The 20,046-nt window shown below is 39.1% G+C and overlaps 1 protein-coding gene across 1 annotated transcript; it reads left to right on the top strand.

Annotated features, from left to right (window-relative positions):
- The first annotated feature begins 153 nt into the window (after positions 1 to 153).
- anapc4 (anaphase promoting complex subunit 4) lies at positions 154 to 18,927 on the top strand. Its single transcript, XM_017455641.3, has 28 exons — positions 154 to 895; positions 1,942 to 2,047; positions 4,459 to 4,591; positions 4,697 to 4,771; positions 4,863 to 4,889; positions 5,580 to 5,624; positions 5,705 to 5,789; positions 5,926 to 6,033; positions 7,527 to 7,610; positions 7,950 to 8,036; positions 8,178 to 8,242; positions 9,299 to 9,341; positions 9,524 to 9,600; positions 11,506 to 11,606; positions 11,740 to 11,791; positions 11,924 to 11,979; positions 12,232 to 12,278; positions 13,691 to 13,747; positions 13,841 to 13,897; positions 14,257 to 14,350; positions 15,320 to 15,417; positions 15,995 to 16,056; positions 16,150 to 16,188; positions 16,689 to 16,790; positions 16,968 to 17,054; positions 17,140 to 17,307; positions 17,991 to 18,114; positions 18,526 to 18,927. Exons 1-28 carry the CDS (start codon positions 788 to 790, stop codon positions 18,745 to 18,747), a joined length of 2,409 nt encoding a protein of 802 aa, XP_017311130.1. The 5' UTR covers positions 154 to 787; the 3' UTR covers positions 18,748 to 18,927.
- The last annotated feature ends 1,119 nt before the right edge of the window (positions 18,928 to 20,046 follow it).

Below are 20,046 nucleotides of genomic sequence, written 5' to 3'. Positions count from 1 at the left end.
CTCCGTAGGTTCACAATGGAGCGTTTCATAGTTTTATTTTGAACTTGGACTCAAATATAAAGAAATGCGGTCTGTGCTTAGTTCGAGGCACGGTTTTGACGTAAATGAAAAACACCAAAAAAAAGGATACTACGCGAAAAAGCATTGTTTCGACGAAAAAAAATCTCAGGTGATGCTGTGAAGATACAAGCGCGAACCACCGCGCAGAAGTCTCTCGCGCGAACACAGGTTTCGCGAGAGAACACAACAGGTAGGCTATCTTTGCGAAGGAACGCAAAAGTTTTGCTTTTTTTTGGTCCCCCATCTCATTTTTCCACCACCATGTCCCTTTAGGGGCTCCGTAGTATTCCCACATTGTAATGTATAAAGAATGAGGTTCCGAGTTAACACATGTCATGAACGCAATATAAAAACATAAACAACGTTTCCTGGACGTTTTCGCCTTTTAGTTGTTTGTCCGTTTTCAGCTTCCGTAACTAGTGCTTCACTAGCAGGTAAAGGAGAACTCTGATTGGTCAGCGGCCACCGTGCGCACTATTTCCCGGAAGTCTCAAAACAAAGCGCCAACTTGTTCCACATAATAGAAGAAGAAAATGTCAGAACAGCAGTTCAAATGATTTAGTTTATGAATTAGTGATCTCTCGTGTCGATGTGCTGTGAGTGTTCGGTAACAGCGGTGTCTCTCTGACTGCCACACTGCCAAACACGGGTAATATAGCTAGCACGGAGCTACATTCGTAAGGAAAGTTTCTGTGTTGTGAGTTTGGTTCCGTCAAAAGGGTTCAGCATGCGAGCTTTCAGACAAGTGGGAGAGAAGCAGCTCCCCAACCCCGTCCTCTACATGGCCTGGTCTCCAAAGAGGGACCTTATAGCTCTGGCTAATACTGCCGGCGAGGTGAGCAACACATATAATATATATTATATGTATTCTTCTTATGTCCTTATATTACTGCAGTTAATGTTATATTACAGCCTCCTAAAAGTATGTGGACACCTGACCATCACACCCATACGTGGTTCTTCCCCAAACTGTTGCCACAAAGTTGGAAGTAAACAATTGTATATAATGTCTTTATATGCTGTAGTACTACAATTTCCCTTCACTGGAACTAAGAGGCCCAAACCTGTTCCAGCATGACGATGGAAAAATCCACCCCAAAATCTAGTGGAAAGCCTTCCCAGAAGAGTGGAGGATATTATAACAGTAGAAGGGGAATGAATCTGGAATGGGATGTTCAACAAGCACATATTAGTGTGAAGGTCAGGTGTCCAAAAGCCGTTGACCATACAGTGTGCCGTATCAGTTTGTAGTACATGCAAATATCAGGGTTTCTTTTAGAAATCTGTCAACACTGGAAAACGATGGGATGTCAAGTCACTAAGTATTTCAAGCTACAGAAATGTTGTACCATGATTCTTTAAGGTGTTTCTACAATCAGCGATATTTGTCATGTGGTATATGTAGGTTTGCTCACTTCCTGCAGTGCTGTAATTAAGATAAATAAATAGATAGATAGATAAACCTTTCAATGGCCTATATAATGTCTACAAAATATTTTTAAAACCGTATTATTTAAAAATAGTTTTATTTATTTAACATTTTTTTAAAAATAAATAAATAAATATTTAACACTGAAAATGGGGAAAAAAGTCAAATCTAAAAGCATTTTATAATTTTAAAACAAACAGTTTTAACATCAAATCAGCTGCTTTGTGGGTGGGTGGGTGAATAGATAGAAAGATATAGATAGAAAGATATCACAATATTCACAATCCAGATAAAATGTATTGTGGCATAATTTAACACAATATTACATAGTCAGATCTCTCGGCACTGTGTTTAATAGACAGTAATATATAGAGCATTTAAAGAAAATTTTACTGTCTGTAACTGACCTGATTTGTTTTTACTTTGCAACTCTTTTGAATCCTCGATTTCAGCTTCTGCTGCACAGGCTTGCTAACTTTCAGCGTGTTTGGAGTTTAGCGCCCAACGAAAACACAGGAAGAGAGATCACATCCTTGGCCTGGAGGCCTGATGGCAAAAGTAAGCTTGTTATGGTTCTACATTTCAAATCTTTTTTTTTTTTCTTTTCCCTTCAGGATGTAGAATATGTTTTCATGTTGGCAAAGCCTGATACACACATTTGTAAAGTGTTGCGCTGATCCGATACATCAGTGCATCAGTGTCAGGGCAAATACTTACAGAAGCTGGATTTGACTTATTTGACTATTGACGAATTTCCGATCTGAGTTCCTGACATCGGATGTTTCCGGTGTTGACTGACGCAACGCAGATCTTGGACTGGAACTAGAACAGACCTAACAGGCTGCTATTGTGCCTCAGATGTTTTCTATCATGTTACAGCTTGGTTGTAACATTGCGTCAGTCTCAGATCAGTAACCTGGATGCACATGCTTGCAATCCATTGTTCTCACAACGCAAAAATCCTTCCTCTGACACGGAATAGTTATTCATGTCAGAATTCAAACTCGGGCAACATCCACCTTTCCGAATTGTCTGACATCACAGCAAAATGGCGGCATGCACACAGCCATGGGTAAACCCTTTGCGTTTCAAATTTTCTATTTGATGACGCACCTGATTTTACTTGATGGGTAGCTACTGTGGTGTGAAATCGTGTTTTAACAGCTTGGAGAGTTTATTTACAGTGCTGTGAGAAAGAATTTCTTCTGTTTTTCTTCTTTTTGTGTATATCTCATACTAAATAATTTTATTTCTTCAAACGAAATAAAACATAAAACAAAGGCAACTCGAGTAAACACAAAATACAGTTTATGTTCATTATTTTATTGGCGCAAAAAAAATTATCCAACACCTATCACCCATGTGAAAAACTAATTGCTCCCTTAAATTTAAAATCTGGTTGTGCCACCTTTAGCAGGAATAACTGCAAACAAACGATTCTGATAACTGGAGATCAGTCTTTCACTTACTTCTAGGACTGGGACTTACTCCTATGTTTTGGATCACTGTCTTGCTGCATAATCCAGTTGTGCTTGAGTTTCAACTTATGGACTGAAGACTGGACTTTCTCCTTTAGGATTTTCTGGTAGAGAGCAGAATTCACATTTACCGCAATTACAGCAAGTTGCCCAGGCCCTGAAGCATCGACGCATCCCCACACCATCACACTTCCACCACCATGCTTGACCTTAGGTATGATGTTACGCCAGATGTAACGGGACCCCTGTCTTCCAAACAGTTCCACTTTCAACTCCTCGGTCCACAGAACATTCTCCCAAAAGGTTTGAGGATCATCAAGGCATGTTTTGGCAAAATTCAGACAAGCCTTAATGTTCTTCTGGGTTAGCGGTGGTTTTCACCTCGCCACTCTTCCATGGATGCCATTTTTTCCCGGTGTCTTTCTCATAGTGGAGTCATGAACAGTGACCTTTATTGATGTAAGAGAGGCCTGTAGTTCCTTTGATGGTGTCCTTGGCTCTTTTGTGACTTCCTGGATGAGTAGTTGTTGTGCTCTTGGAGGAATTTTGGAAGGTCGGTCACTTCTGGGAAGGTTCACTGCTGTGCCGAGTTTTTCCATTTGGAGATAATGGCTCTCACTGTGTTTCTTTGGAGTCCCAGAGCTTTTGAAATAGCTTTGTAACCCTTCCCAAACTGATGTATTTCAATCACCTTCTTCCTCATCATTTCTGGGATTTCTTTCAACTTTGGCATAGTGTGTTACTGGGTAAGACCTTTTAACCAACTTCATACTGTTGAAAAAGTTCTATTTAAGTGTTGATTTGATTGAACAGGGTTTGCAGTAATCAGGCCTGGTTGCATCTAGTCCAGCTGAACCCCATTATGAATGCAGTTTCATAGATTTGGGGAATTAGTAACTACGGCGGCAAATACATTTTCACACAGGCCCAGTTGGTATTGGATAATTTTTTTTGCTTCAATAAATAACATTATCATTTAAAAACTGTATTTTGTGTTTACTCAGGTCACCTTTGTTTTACCTTAGACTTTGTTTTAATTTCTGAAACAATTTTGTATGAGATACACACAAAAACAGAAGAAATCAGGATGGGGCAAATACTTTTTCACAGCACTGTACATTATGTAATATAATTCTGTTCATTTCAACGAAATTTTACGAATGTGATTAAAAACCATTGTTAAAGATACACTGCGTGCGACTTTGATCAAGACAGTCGATCGACATTATAGGTCAGTACATGTTGTCTCTCTCTTTTTTTTTTTTTTAATCGCAGAAATAATTAATGTAGATCTTATTAATATATTTTGTCAAATTCAGAGACCAGGCAAACAAATATGATCTTGTTCCCTCTGAGTACAATGAATTGCAGTAACAGAGCTCTGATATGGCTGTAATATTTTAAATAACAACGTGTCACTGGTGAATCTGTAACGTGTGTGTGTGTGTGTGTGTGTGTGTGTGTGTGTGTGTGTAATGTCGTTATTGACAGTCTTGGCGTTCAGTGTGGGCGACACCAAGCAGGTTGTGCTGTGTGATGCTGAAAAGGCGGAGATCCTCCACCTGTTTCCTGTTGACTGCCCCGTGTCCTGCATGCACTGGATGGAAGTGCAGAGTGACAGCAAGTGTGTCTTATCTGTGATTCATAATAATGTCTATTCATGAGCGATTTCTTTAAATATATGTATATAATTTTTAAAGATTCACTCTTCATTTCACTTGGTTTAAAGCCCATCGTCATCATCCAGCGATACGGAGGATGAGTCAAATCGTTTCCTACCCAAGCTACCAACGTTACCCAAGAGGTCAGTCTGGACGTCAGGGTCGGAGCTGTGTTTTGTTGCCTGTGCTCTGATGAATAAGCGTTCTCAAGTGTCTTGCGTTCTGTGTTTTCAGCTACAGCTCATCATCGAAGATATTTAGGTGGGTGGATGGAATATGACAGAATTGACACCACTTCTGTTGCGCAAGTAAGGAGTAAATTACAATGGGGCACGCAGTTCTAAGAAAAGAATCAACGTTGGTTGGAGGGGGGTGACATGTCACCACCCAGGACTTGCTCATTTCCTCTAACTACACGTAAAAGAACCAGTGCTTCTTATTATCCGTTTATAGTTACCTTTAAAACTAGTTAGTTCCTGTTATCACGTTCATCACGTATCATGTTCTTAACCTTTTTGCGAGTGCGACCCACTTTTGATAATGAGTCTTTATTGGTCACATATACAGTACAGCACTGTGAAATTATTTTCTTCACATATCCCAGTATGTCAGGAAGTTGGGGTCAGAGCGCAGGGTCTGCCATGATACAGCGCCCTTGGAGCAGAGAGGGTTAGGGCCTTGCTCAAGGGCCCAACAGTGGCAGCTTGGTAGTGCTGGGGCTTGAACCTCAAGCCTTCCGATCAGTAACACAGAGCCTTAACCGCCAAGCCACTACTGCCCCACTTTTAAGAAAGACATTGTTCTGTGACCACCCCCATGTTTCTCTATGTTAAATAACAAGTGTCTTTATATCTGTTTATTGTTAAATTTAAATTACGTCAGCATCCGCCATTAGCTCTTACTATAGAAACGATAGCATATTCAAGTATTCAGCTGTGCTTTCCTTTGCAGTGAAGAGAAATCTGATGAGGTCACTAACCTGCTTGGAGAAGTCAGGTCAGTGGTGTGGTGATATTTTATTTCCTGCTTTGGGTAACCTTGACTCCCTCAACGATGCGTGCTTATATGTGTTACAGGTTCAATATCCTGGTCGTAGGCGGGTCATCCGGATTTGTGGAACTTTATGCGTACGGCCTGTATAAGATCGCCACGCTAAAAGGGGTGCGACTTGGTCTCTTCTTCTTCTTCTACTCTCTGCTCCTCACCGTCTTTATCTCCATCACCTCACTTATTATGTCTTCAAGAATCTGCAGTACCGAAGATGAAAATACTAATCATTCTGGTCTATCTCTCTCAGATCAGCGGAACTTGCCGTAGTCTCTGTCTGTCCAGTGATCTCAAATCTCTCTCCGTAATAACGGAAATAAGATCCACAAACAGGAACTCTGAGATCCAGTACATCCAGGTAAGTGAAACACCATCTGGACCCAGTCTTCATAACCTGCAGTACCAACATTTTTGTTTGTTTTTAATATAGATAAGAGAACAGAACATTGTCCGACAGATTCGTAGATAGCAGATATTTCAAGGCTGTGTGTGTGCGCGTGCAAACATGATCAGAAAGTGATGTTAGTTGCCTGTATCTAAATGAAAAATGTTTATGATGTGTAGATGTGTAGAGCAGTATGTCAAAAATATCATATTGCAAATCTCAGAGGCTTTCTATGATGCACAGTATGTATCACGATATATACAGTGGGGTCCAAAAGTCTGAGGCAGTAGTTAAAATGCTTCTATTTTGCATTCTTTTCGAATTTAATTCAACAATTTTCATTGCAAATTCTATTATTGACAACAACATGAGTGAAAAGTAGAGTCTTTGATTCGAAGCTGTTTGATCTTTGAAAGTTTCTTAGTATTTAGTACGTCCCCTTTTTCGCTTTATTGACGGCGTGCACTCGACTCCACAAGTTTGTGAAAAACCCGATGATCCGTTTTAGATCAGATCCGCCGCAGTGTCGTCTGACCACGCGCTTCATTGGAAGAGGTTAGGTACGAGGAAAATCCGATCTTTCGTACAAAGTTAACATGCTCCGTAGAAACAGCACAAAATCTTGAATGTTAAATATTCAAGATATTTAGAACATTAAATTTCTTTGTTTTAAATATTTCAAAATTCTAAACCCTTCTATTTTTATTTATTTTATTTCCAATATTAAATAGATTTTCAAAGTGGTCTGAGACTTTTGGACCCCACTGTAGGTTTGATAACAACCCACGTCTTTGATTTGATACCTTGATTTGACATACTTTATTTAGCGTCTACTCAAATAAATGCGTTAAAAAAATTTAAAAATTCTATATGTAAAACATTTTTATTTTAAAAAATCATAATTAATGTCGAGTATTTGTTTCAAGTTATAAAAAAATTTAACACTGAAAAGGAGAGGAAAATAAATAAGTAAAATATTTGAACATTTTACAAGTCAGACAAGTGACATAATTTATCACGATATTGGCGTTATATTTTGTCATACCACAGCCAGTTGAATTCTCAAATCTGATTGGTCTGAAGGTGTGCGTTATTTTCTGGCTGTAACATAAATGACGGGTTTACATTAATGCACTCGTTCGAATATGTTAGCGTTTCTATAGTAACAGCTTGTACTCCAAGACTTGTACAGCCGACACTTTACATAGTCTAAGCTTATTAATTAAAGTATCTATAAAAATTAAAAATATGTTAAATAAAGTTGAGGGAGTCATACAGGCCATACTTACTTATTGCCCAGCCCTAATGTGTAGTCGTTTTAAAAATAGGATAGTTCATCCAGTTCAGCCTGCAGAGGTGTGGATTTGTGTAGACTGCAGTGTGGCTGATGGGTGATGACTGTGATTAAGTGGTGCTCAGGTACTTGCATCAAGATTATCTGAAGATGCTCCGTTTTCCTTATTTAGTTGGACACGGGACTGCTGTCGTCATGTCTCCCAGAGCTAACAAGGATGGCCCGCAAGTTCACACACATCTCCACCCTGATACAGGTTTGGGTTATGTTACACTATAACATGTAACATTATACTGTACAGTGGTACTTGAACCCTTTAGAAATTTTTTTATATATTCCTCAATAAATAAATGACCAATATTTTTCTCATATTTGTTTAATTGTCTGAAACCTGATCTTATTTGCTCTTTAAAAACAGTGAAGTGTGTGTGTGTGTGTGTGTGTGTGTATATATATATATATATATATATATATATACACATACATATACATATATACATACACACACATACGTACGTGTATGTATATAACATTATTATTTTAAATATTATTAATTACTTGGATATTCTCTTGTCTTTATTTGCATCTCTTGCAGTACCTGCGTCTGTCTCTCACCTGTATGTGCGAGGCATGGGAGGACATCCTCATGCAAATGGATCTCCGCCTCACCAAATTCGTCCAGGTCCAATAACGCTGTCTTTATGGCTGGATTATAAATATTCATCCCTGACATTTAAAAAATAAATAAATAAATTTATACACTTTATCTTAAAAATCTGGAGTACTGGAATGAGACACCTCTCCTGCTACTGCTGTTTTGCAGGAAAAGAATACAAGTACCCAGGTTCAAGATGAGTTCTTGGAGCTGTTGTTATGGGGACATGCCAGGTACCAACACTGTAGATCAGACACCTAAGTCTAATCTGCTGGTATCAATGTGGTTATATGTTGATTGGCTCATGTCCCACTCAGTTGGGTAGAAGAAGACTGCACTTTTGGCATATGTTTGAGTGATAACATGTACTAGCATACTCCAGCGTTAAATTGCAGAGCTCCTACATGAAAAGGAAATGTCGGCGTAAACGTGACTGGATACTGTGGCAGTGTAATTAAGTAATTAATTGCACTGTATAGTGTAGAGCTGATTAAGTAAGGAATAACACAACAGAAGTGAATTATTTTCGTCATTAACAGCACAGTCTGGAGTGTGTTATTTCGCTTATACTACAGCGATTACAGTTTTTAATTAATTAAGGAATGGCTCGTCACGTGTTTTAACTGTTTATAGTTAGATTTAATGTTGTTTAACGTCTGCGAGACAAGTTAGTTCCTATTATCACTTACTTTACAGCCGTGAGAAACATTCGTTCCCTCACCAGTCTCTCTCTCTCTCTCTCTCTCTCTCTATAGCACGTCCACCGTACAAGTCCCTGTGTATAAGCTGTTACTATAGAAACGTATTAGACGTAGACGTACAGTGACATATTAGAATGATCGCATTAATATAAATTTCTCCTTCACATTACAGCTGGAGCTACTGTCCAAACCGTGATGTTATACAAAAATAACACACACTTTCAGACCATTTGGATTCAAGTATTCAACCTCATTGTGATTTATAAATTTTTATATCGCACAAGCATAAGTTTGATTCAGGCAACTAATCCTGCTACAGAACTATTAACTAGACAGAGTTAAATAACAGGTCACTAACTACAATACAGTATTACAAAATTAAAAATGTGTGTTCGTTGCAGACAGACACAGAGAGGACCAGCACTATTGCATAGTTCATGTGGTACTTGAGACTACAATCGCCTTTCCTTTATAGTGTTAATAGTGTTGTTAGCCTGCATTGCTTTTGCTGTCCAACAGAGGGCAACATGTGACAGATACACACAGCCACGCAAGTGCATTTTGAGGGTTTTTTTTTTTCTTTTTCAGCCCTGAATTGCAAGCTCTTCTCATGAATCAGCTGACAGTCAAAGTAAGTTTGGAGCATTTTATGTTCTTTGCCACATCAGTTGTTTTTTTCTTCTTCTTCTTTCACACAATGCATGAACTCAGGACTGTGAAAGAGTAAATATTTGATCAGTTGTCTGTAAAAGTCAATTCTTTCACATACTAACCTTGTTTATGTGTATTTTTGTGTTATTTTGCTACTGAAAGGGCTTGAAGATGTTGGGCCAGTCCATCGAGTCGTCCTACTCAAGCATCCAGAAACTGGTTATCAGTCACTTACAGAGGTATAATGCCTTTGCAGTAACAGGAGAAACAAATACAGTGACCTCCACTAATATTGGCACCCTTGGTAAATATGAGCAAAGAAGGCAGTGAAAAATTGTCTTTATTGTTTAACTTTTTTGATCTTTTGTTAATAAAAAAAAATCACAAAAATACTCTGCTCTCATGGATATCAAGCAACTGCAAACAAAACACTGGTTTATAAAAAATCTTTGTTAAATATTGTGTGCGCAAAAATTATTGGCACCCTTTTAGTCAACACTTTGTGCTACCTTCCTTTGCCAAGGTCACAGCTCTGAGTCTTCTCCTATAATGAGAATGCATGGAGAATACATGGCAAGGGATCTGAGACCATTCCTCCATACAGAATCTCTCCAGATCCTTCAAATTTGGAGGTCCACACTGGTGGACTCTCCTCTTCAGTTCACCCCACAGGTTTTCTATGGGTTTCAGGTCAGGGGACTGGGATGGCCATGGCTGCACCTTGATTTTATGGTCAGTAAACCATTTTTGTGTTGATTTTGATGATGTATGTTTTGGATCATTGTCCTGCTGGAAGATCCAACCACGGTCCGTTTTAAGCTTTCTGGCAGAGGCAGTCAGGTTTTCATTTAATATCTGCTGATATTTAATGGAGTCCATGATGCCATCTATCCTAACAAAATGTCCAGGTCCCCTGGCAGGAAAACAGCCCCAGTAGTGTCTGGCAAGCTGAAGACGCTTGAGGTTTTTTTTGGATGAGAGTAGAGGCTTTTTTCTTGAAACCCTTCCAAACAAGTTTTTGGTGATGTAGGTGACTTTGGATTGTAGTTTTGGAGACTTTCTGACCCCAAGACACAACTAACTTCTGCAATTCTCCAGCAGTGATCCTTGGAGATTTTTTGGCCACTCAAAGCATCGTCTTTATAGTGCGCTGAAACAATATTGACACACGTCCAATTCCAGGTTGATTCATAACATTTCCAGTTGATTGGAACTTCTTAATTATTGCCCTGATGGTGGAAATTGGCATTTTCAATGCTTGTGCTATTTTCTTATAGCCACTTCCCATTTTGTGAAGGTCAACAACCTTTTGCCGCACATCACAGCTATTTTCCTTGGTCCTACCCGTTGTTATGAATGACTAAGGGAATTTGGGCTATGTGTTACCTCATATTTATACCCCTGTGAAACAGGAAGTCATGGTTGAACAATTTCCTATTCCTAGTCACCCAGGCGTACTATTTATATCTTTTTTTTTTTTTTTTTTTTTGGGCGGTAAATATCAATGGGAATAGAGTATTTTTGTGAATAAACTTTTGATCTTTTGTTCAAAACAAACAATAAAGACAATTTTTCATAGCCTCCTTTGCTCATATTTACCAAGGGTGCCAATAATAATGGAGGACACTGTAAGTAGCTTAGCACATTGCTTAAGTGGTGGCACACCAATTTTACTTTGAGTTCTTCATGCATGCACCTAGGCTATCCATCCATCCATCAATCTATCACCTCCCAATTCCCAACCTATTACACAGCTCTCCCGTGCACAGCTACCAACACGCTTCCTCTGAGACACATGAAACCAGCCAACCACATCTTTTCGAGCTGCTGCTCATGCTGTATCACAGGGCAGTGGAACACACTCTGAGGAAATTGCTGTCAGCCTTCTTCCACATACATGAGCTCACAGGTGCCTGCAATTGGCATGTATCATTATTATTGACAGGACAGAGAGTAATACTGTTCCTTCCCACTCAGAAAGCACTGCTTATTTTGCTGATGGCTGTGGCATTTTGTTTATTTATTTGTTTGTTTGTTTGTTTTACACTTCGAACTCTGCTGTGTTCAGGAGCATTATTATCAGCTTTTTTTTCCCGTTTCTTAGTAAACTCTGAAGATTTAACAGTGTGAATTCTCCTTGTCAGTGGTTCCGAGGCTTTGCTGTATCATCTGAGTGAGGTGAAAGGCATGGCTTTGTGGAAGCAAAAGTTTCAGCCTCTTGGTCTGGACCCTGCAGCTATAGAGGGTAAAGGGGACATCAAAATGTATTCATAGTAGCAATGTATCAACACATCTGATGTGCAAATGGCATCGAAATCAAGGAATAATTTGTATTGTGCTTTAAAAGACAGCACTGTATACTTTTGTGTGTCTTCTAGATGCCATCACAGCAGTAGGCTCCTTCACACTAAAGGCTAGCGAACTCTTACAGTAAGTCTCAGCACAACTGCCACCACATGATCCTCTACTTATGCTGTGCATGAAAACGTGCTTGTAAATGTGTCATAAACTGTTCATCATTGAGCACTCCATTTTGTGTGTGTGTTTGTGTTTTCTTTCTAGAGTGATCGATAAAAGTATGAAGAATTTTAAGGCCTTTTTCCGATGGCTCTACGTCGGTAAGACTGGAACTGTCCGTTTTGTGTGTGTGTGTGTGTGTGTGTGTGTGTGTGTGTGTGTGTGTGTGTGTGTGTGTGTGTGTGTGTGTGTGTGTGTGTGTGTGTGTGTGTGTGTGTGTGTGTGTGTGTGTGTGTGTGTGTGGTTTTTTTTTTTTTTTTTTTTTTTTTTTTTTTTTAAATCCTAAAAAATGAACCATGACCGAATTTGTGTCATCAATGTAATCATGGGTTTGTTTGTTTGTTCCTGATAAGCAATGCTCCGTATGTCAGAAGATCATGTCCCAGCAGAGCTAAACAAGGTGAGAAACCGAGAAACGACTCCGTGAGAACAAATGCAGGAAAGTCTGCGATAAAATAAGTGCAGTTTAATGGGAGGAGATGTGTTTTTTTTGTTTGTTTTTTTTTGGGTGGGGAGGGTGTTTAGGTCAGTTGGGTGCAGGATAATATATAGTATGAGCAAATAATATATGCATGGTGGTCTGTGAAAACCTGTCGGATGTTGCTGTAGCTGAATTTTGGAAAAACGGACAAAAATGAAAAAAACAATCTGGATTTGAACAAAATAAAAATAATACACTTAGACATTTACAGTTGAGATCATACATTTCCATACCCCTTGCAGAATCTGCAAAAAATAAGAGGGATCACAAAAATTGCTTTTTTTTTTTTTTATTTAGCTCTGCCCTGAATAATCTATTTCACATAACAGATGTTTACATATAGTCCCACAAAACACAATAATAACTGAATTTACACAAACGAACCAGTTCAAAAGTTTACATACCCTTGATTCTTAAGACTGTCTGTTAAGAATTACATGGCGAGATTTACTTTGAGATTTTAGAAATAGACTTTAATGACATCATGTGTTTATGTTTTGTGATAGATGTTCATGAGTCCCTTGTTTGTACTGAGCAGTTAAACTGCCCACTGTTCTTCAGAAAAATCCTCCAGGTCCTGCACATTCTCTGCTTTTCCAGCATCTTCTGCATATTTGACTCCTTTCTAACAGTGTCTATATGATGCTGAGATCCATCTTTTCAAACAGAGGACAACTAAGGGACTTCACTGATACTCAAGAAGGCAACACGATACATTAAGAGCCAGGGGTGTGTAAACTTTTGAACAGGACGATCGGTGTAAATTATTATTACAGTGTTTGTTTTCCCACTGAACAGAGAGAAACTTTTACCTCAGGTGATGTGATGAGACCGAGACTGGTGTAAGTGATGATGAGTGAAAGCAAGAACTCGTTTCCCAATTTTAACTTATAATTCCTTCAAATCTGACCAAATTTTTTCCACAAATAGATTGGGTTATAAATATAGAGGTAGATGGGGCGTCTTTCTGTGAAGCAGGGACATAATCTTTAAAAGTGAATTCCACCCTTTTCACTTTCGGGGTAAATGTTTAATAAAATGTCATTAACAGCACTATGTCAATGACAGACATCGTCACAAAACACAGGAATTTCTGTCATAGATTTAATTTGAGATTTTAGAAATAGACTTTAATTTTTTTTTTAATGCCTGGTTCTGTGCAATAGAAAGGCATTTGAGTTCAGGATAACGTCTACTCGTCAGAATTGTATATTGTTGCGAGTGTGAAGGATTTCTCCAGACCATCACACACGTTTTATTGTGGATTTTAATTGTGTTTACATTGAAATAAATTGAATTGTGTGCACTCATCCTGCTAATTGTGTCCCCAGATGACCCAGAAGGACTTGGCATTTGTTGCTGATTTCCTGTCGGAGCATTTCAGTGCTGTAAGTATTGAAGTAATGCAAGTACTTTAGCAAGCATTAATGCATTTCTTTATGAAGTACTGTGCTGTCAGCATGGACTGTTTGTCGTGACAGAATGAGGAGCTGTTTGATCGGAAAGGGAAGTACTTCAACGTGGAGCGAGTGGGGCAGGTGAGGACCAGACGGGCGAGTGTGTGTCTATGTATGGGTGTGTGTGTGTGTGTGTCCTGAAGGTTATTTGGCACAACTGTATTTTCTTGATTCTCCTTACTTAAGTAGGGTTCAAGGATTTAAAAATGCATCCATATTTTGCATGTGTGTGTGTGTGTATGTGTGTATGTATGTGTGTGTGTGTGTGTGTGTGTGTGTGTATATATATATATATATATATATATATATATATATATATATATATATATATATATATATATATAATATAAATTTTTTTTTGTTATTTTACTATTAATGTTCTAGTCCAGCTTTAGCTTTTTACACAGTGAGGCAGACATTATCATTCTTCCCCCCACTAGTATCTGAAAGACGAAGATGAAGATTTGGTGTCTCCCCCAAATATGGAGGGAAATCACTGGGTGACATTTGTTAAGCAGAGCACACACCTGAAAGGTAAAGAATGTTCTTTTCTGATGAACTACTCATGTACCCATGCATGTTTATGCAGGTATCCAGTCAGCCAATCACGCGGAAGCAGTAGCACAGTGTGTAAAATCATGCAAATGCAGGTTAAAGGCTTGTGTGTTCACATCAGAAGGGGGGGGGGGGTGGTTGGGTGTTGGGGGGGGGGGGGGGGTGGTTGGGTGTTGGGGGGGGGGGGTGGTTGGGTGTTGGGGGGGGGGGGGGGGTTTGGGGGGGGGGGGTGATGCTGCTAGGGATTTTCACGCGATATTTTGATGTGAATATTTTAAAAGTGCAATAGGTAAGATTTTGTTTTGTTTGGTTTTTCATGATTAGGTCTCTAAATAGTTAGGCAAGTTCGACATTTCCATAATTCCCGTCCATGTTCATGAAGCACCACCCCTAGGACCTTAGCCGGCCTGTGGAGTACAGTACTGTAGAATGTCTATAAAAGGACTGACTGGCAAACACACAAGCATTCCAGATTGGGTTTTCTCAACGACTTTATGAACTTTTGCTAATGCTGTGCCTTAACACTTGTGGTTTATGTATTTATTTATTTATTTTTTAAATCATGTTGTACATGTTTTCCAGGTTAGTTGGAATACAAGTAAGGAATAAAAAATATAAAACATTTATTAAAAAATCTAGTACTGCATGTTTAACTGAAGCCTCTTGACTTTTTTATGCATGATTTTATTTTTTATGTGGATAATTGTATGAGCAGGTGTATTGGTGTACCTAATAAAATGAATGTCATTATGATTAAAGAAAGGCATGAAAATAAATAGCTAAATGGAGAAGTATATAAATAGATGATTTTAGGCAGTTAGGGTTGGGTGGGATTAGTGTTTGGGTCTTCTTCGTTGTGAGATGTCTGCTCTTTTGTAATTTTTTTTTTGTTTGTTTGTTTGTTTGTTTTTTTTTGTTTTGTATGTGTGTGTGTGTGTGTGCACACAGAGAGCCCACTGCTGTTTCCCACCTACCCACAAAAGTCTCTGCACTTCGTGAAGAGGTTGATGGAGGGCTCCATTGACCTCTGTCTGCAAAAACCAGCTGTAAATCCATAACTTATAACACACACACACTCTCTCTCTATCTCTATCCCCCTCTCCCTCTCTCTCTGTCTCTCACTGTGTCACACATGCATATCTTCAGGATTCCCAGGTTATTAGATTTGTGAATTTTATCACATGCATTAAAAAGGTCTCGGCTCTTCGTGCCTGAGCTGACGATCCAGATTACACACAGGCGTTGTTTTTATTCCTCTCATTAACGTTCGCCTCTGAGTTACTGCTGAGTCAGGTGTGTGTCTGTGTGCTCTTTGGATTCCAGTCAGGCAGAAGGAACCAGAATGATTTGACCATCCTCTCTCACACACACATACGTACACACAAACCTGTTCCAATTCTTCGTCTTTCCCAGTCACATTCTATCTATCTTTTCGTTCCACTCACCTCTTCATATGAGTTACGGTTTCCCCTCACGTCCTCTAGGTTTATTTCTAATCTAAAATAAATGTTTAGCTTTTAACTTGTTCTGGTTCTTTCTGTTTGCTGTTGCCACTATTGAAACTGAATACTGATTCTGAACACGTGTTTGGTTTTGTTGATGTTTGTTTTTGTTTTTTGTCAGGAGGTGATCGGGAGTTCAGTGAAGCAGGCCGTGTGTTTGCGGCTGTACTCAGTGCCTGAGAGGTAGCATGCACTGCTGTTTGACACTAATGTTAGCATTAAGGTTGTTTCTCGGACAAGAAATGAGCTGATGCGTACGCTTATGTCTTTCGATAGTTCCGAGAACACGCCACGGCTGTTTGAGCTTCCGTCACTGTAAGTGTACGCCAGTAACACCTTCACTGCTAATTCAGTGCCTAAACAAATTGTTATTGTGCTGCTTTTACAAAATGGCTTCTTATTACAGCGCTGCGATACTGAAATGTCTCGGACGATAATGAAAATGTATTTGGTTAATGCTGAAATCATAATTGACAATTCTTTAGCCAGCTTAGGAGTGAAATGGTTTTAACTTTTAAAAATTCCAGGACACTTATCATAAAATAGTAGGGGTATAACCCCGGTGTCCCTGTGAAATTCCCCCACTGGCCCCCTAATAATCCCCATCTCTGAATTAGCTACATCACTCTCTCCTCTCCACTAATAGCTGGTGTGGTGGGAGTTCTGGTGCACTACGGCTGCTGTCGCATCATCCATGTGAATGTGACACACTAGTGTGGTTGATGAGATTGTGTGAGCTGTTATGTCATTATTATGACTATTTTAATATTATGATGAAATTGGTTACAATTTTTACCCCCTCCCCCCCTCGGCAGATGGAATGATAAAAATGCTGGTATGCACTATGTAGTTTTCTGTATGCCAGAGATGTCAACTTCGAAAATCTGCATCCTGAGGAGGGCATCAGACCCAAACAGGTGCCTAATCTCTCTTCAAACAATAACACCTCTCCCTATACACACACACGTACACACACACACAATTCTCATACATACTCATTACTAAAGCACTGTGAAGTAAAGATAAAAATGCATGATGCTTACTTTGTTGGGGTTTTTTATTTATTTATTTATTTTATTTTATTTTTTTTAAAGATCTATCCAGAACGGTTTAGTGGCTATAGATTTAAACACTCCTCTCAACACCAGTGTTGATGATGAAGTACCTCTACCTGAGCATTCGTAAGTGTTATTCATGGTAAAAATATGTAGCAGGTGTACATTGAGTTTAAAGTAACGGATTAAAAAAAAAAACATTTCATTGCAGTGATCGCTCCTATAGTTGCCTTGATGCCCGTCTCTATGACGATGAGACGTTGACTGTGGTGTTGCAAGCCCAGGAAGATAATGAGAACAAGCTCCGCCTTCTGGCCCAGCTTCCTCTTGGCCCCGCCCTCAGCTGTAGGGAGGAGTTTAGCTGGGACCCTGCCTTCAGGTACCTCCCATCCAGTGTCAACTATATTGTTTGTTTACATCATCTGCTGATTGATTGATTTATTTTTTCATATAGACACAAATCTCAGTTTGTGCACATACTGAATCAGTTTAGGAAAAGTTACTTTATGCCTCCTACTATTTATCACAATTCAAGAGCGTTATGGTGTACCAAAATGTACTAGTCCACCAACTTATACTTGTTGACGTTGTAACTAATGTTACCCAGCTGGGAAGTCGTTTTAGCTAGCAAGAGCGCATTAGCCAGCCAGTTTGCTGACTGGTTTTTGTTTGTAGCTTTAGTAGTAGAAGCCCAGGTTGTGTTTGTTAGGTGTGTGTGTGTGTGTGTGTATAAATCACAGCATCTTATCTTTCCAGCATGTGTATTTTTTTTCACATTTTATGTACGCTGTTATTCTTTCACTTGCACCCATTAGATTAATCCACACCAGAGAATGGATTGTTCTGCAAGGTGATTTGCAGTAGCATATTTGTAAGAGCGTGGTTTTTCAAATCTCTGTCTTTAAAAATGATATACTGCTGCCTCAGTAGGGCATGGTTTAAAAAAACAAAACAAAAAAAAAACAGTGATGTGAAATTATATGTTAGTCCCAATCAAGTGCTTTAGTGATTATACTGTGTGGCACATCAAGCTGACTGTAGCGCTGTTCGATTGTGGACCAGGTTGGATCAGCAGAGCGGCGAGATCCCTGTACGAGGGCTGATGTGGGGAACTATGAGCCGGGATCTTGAGAACATGAAAGCCCAGTTTGTAGCTGTGAATGGCATCCGCAAAGTGTCCTGCGTGGTAAGCAGTTTCACTACTACATGTGTTTTAGATCTCGCGTAGTTACGAATCATTAAAGAAAATCATTGCACTTTATCTTAACAAAGTCGTTTAGGATATGAATTCCGTTCTGGATGTGTATCTTCATAAATAAAGGTCAATAACTCTTGTGCTTGTTTAATGAATTAGATATTAGAAGCATGGAGAGATTGCTGTTTAGTTATTACACATATAGATGTCGGATTAAAAGAGTTGAGAGTTGAGTTACACATTATATATACCTGTTATGAGCCTACTGGAACTACTTGAGTTACTTAATCATTTATTTGTGTTTGTTTGTATGAATAAATCCGAGGTCTGCAAATGCAAAGTAATTACTACATGCTAATGCTAATTAAACTAACTGTGCACGTTTTTCACTTGCTGAACTAGCTGAGTTCGAACCTGCGTCACGTCCGTGTGTTCGAGATGGACGTGGAGGACGAGGAGGAGGAAGAGAGGGCCGATGAGTCGCAAGATATCAGCTGTGACCGGGATGGACTGGTGGAAACATCGACCAATCAGGGAGGTGATGGAGAAGTGGAGGCATGTGAGGAGATGGGGGATGGGTCAGGGAACATCTTGGAACAGATTTCAGGGTCAGATACACTATGACCCTTTACAACTGAGACACTTTGTTCCTGACTCAGCCTAACACTGTCCTTATAACAAACCAACATCTGACTCATTAATGACAATTTAAGGTCAAGTAAAACATTTCACGTATGTTTGTAATAAATGTAGGTCATACTGAAATGCTGTGTGCACTTCTGAGAATAAAGCGATGTTTTTGAACATCTTGTACTTGCTTTTGCTTTTATGTCTGTCCGGATTTATATGGTGCAGTTGTTGTAATAGAGGAAGACTTAACTTATGGTGTAGGTATTAAAGCTCTCCACTTAGGAAAAAAAAAAAAAGTTCTAATGCTAAATTTGTTGTTTTTATTATTAATAATCAGTTTACTTACTCCAATAAGGAAGACTTCAGAATACTGTGCAGTATTCAGTACTGTGCAAATGTCTTAGGCACATGCGACGAAATGGTGTAAGGATCCAATCAAAAAATAAAAAAACAGCAGTCTCTGGTACAGTGTGTGCAGTTTTATAATGAAATGAGCTGCAAGTTTTATTCAGCATGTACCATGAACCAGCATGAACTAGCCACGGTTCTTCTGGAGGCTTTGACTGTCACGCTCGCTTCTTATTTTTGAGCAAGACCCAGCAGGCTTCATTATGTTTTTTGTCTGAAAGGTGTCACTTACCACTTAATACGCTGCTTTCTTTACTGGCCTACAAACATTTTCTGTAACATTAAATTTTGTGCTGGAAACGAATGTTTGGGAATCTATATTATTTTTGTGCTGACTCGATAATGTAAAGTCATAAAATAAAGTTGTATAACAATGTTTGTATTTAAAAATTATTTTAAAAATAGGGTGCCTAAAGCTTACACTGCAAAAAGTTTGTGAAAACCCAATCACACTCGTATGTGCTTGTTGAACATTCCATTCCCCTTTTACTGTAACAATAACCTCCACTCTCCCGGGAAGGCTTTCCACTAGATTTTGGAGCGTGGCTGTGGGGATTTGTGATCATTCAGCTACAAGAGCATTAGTGACGACAGGTACGGATGTGTGAGGAGGTCTGGGGTGCAGTCAATGTTCCAGTTCATCCCAAAGGTGTTCAGTGAGGTTGAGGTTAGGACACTAGAGTTCTTCCAATCCACCCTTGGCAAACTATGTTTTCATGGAACTGGCTTTGTGCACAGGATCATAGTCATGCTGGAACATGTTTGGGCCTCTTAGTTCCAGTGAAGGGAACTTGTTATACAAAGACATCCTGTACAATTGTTTACTTCCAACTTTGTAGCAGCAGTTTGAGAAAGAATCACATATGGGTGTGATGGTCGTGTCCA

Source organism: Ictalurus punctatus, chromosome 25, assembly GCF_001660625.3.
Source record: "Ictalurus punctatus breed USDA103 chromosome 25, Coco_2.0, whole genome shotgun sequence".
Taxonomy (NCBI): domain Eukaryota; kingdom Metazoa; phylum Chordata; class Actinopteri; order Siluriformes; family Ictaluridae; genus Ictalurus; species Ictalurus punctatus.
Note: the sequence above shows the minus strand (reverse complement) of the source record. Positions and strands in the feature narration are given on the sequence as shown.

Bases quoted from the DNA above. Each gene is read 5' to 3' on its own strand.
- anapc4 (XM_017455641.3), top strand. From the start codon at position 788: ATGCGAGCTTTCAGACAAGTGGGAGAGAAGCAGCTCCCCAACCCCGTC. The intron at 5,625-5,704 runs GTCAGTGGTGTG...TATGTGTTACAG, and splicing joins AACCTGCTTGGAGAAGTCAG to GTTCAATATCCTGGTCGTAG. The intron at 8,037-8,177 runs GTCCAATAACGC...GCTGTTTTGCAG, and splicing joins GCCTCACCAAATTCGTCCAG to GAAAAGAATACAAGTACCCA.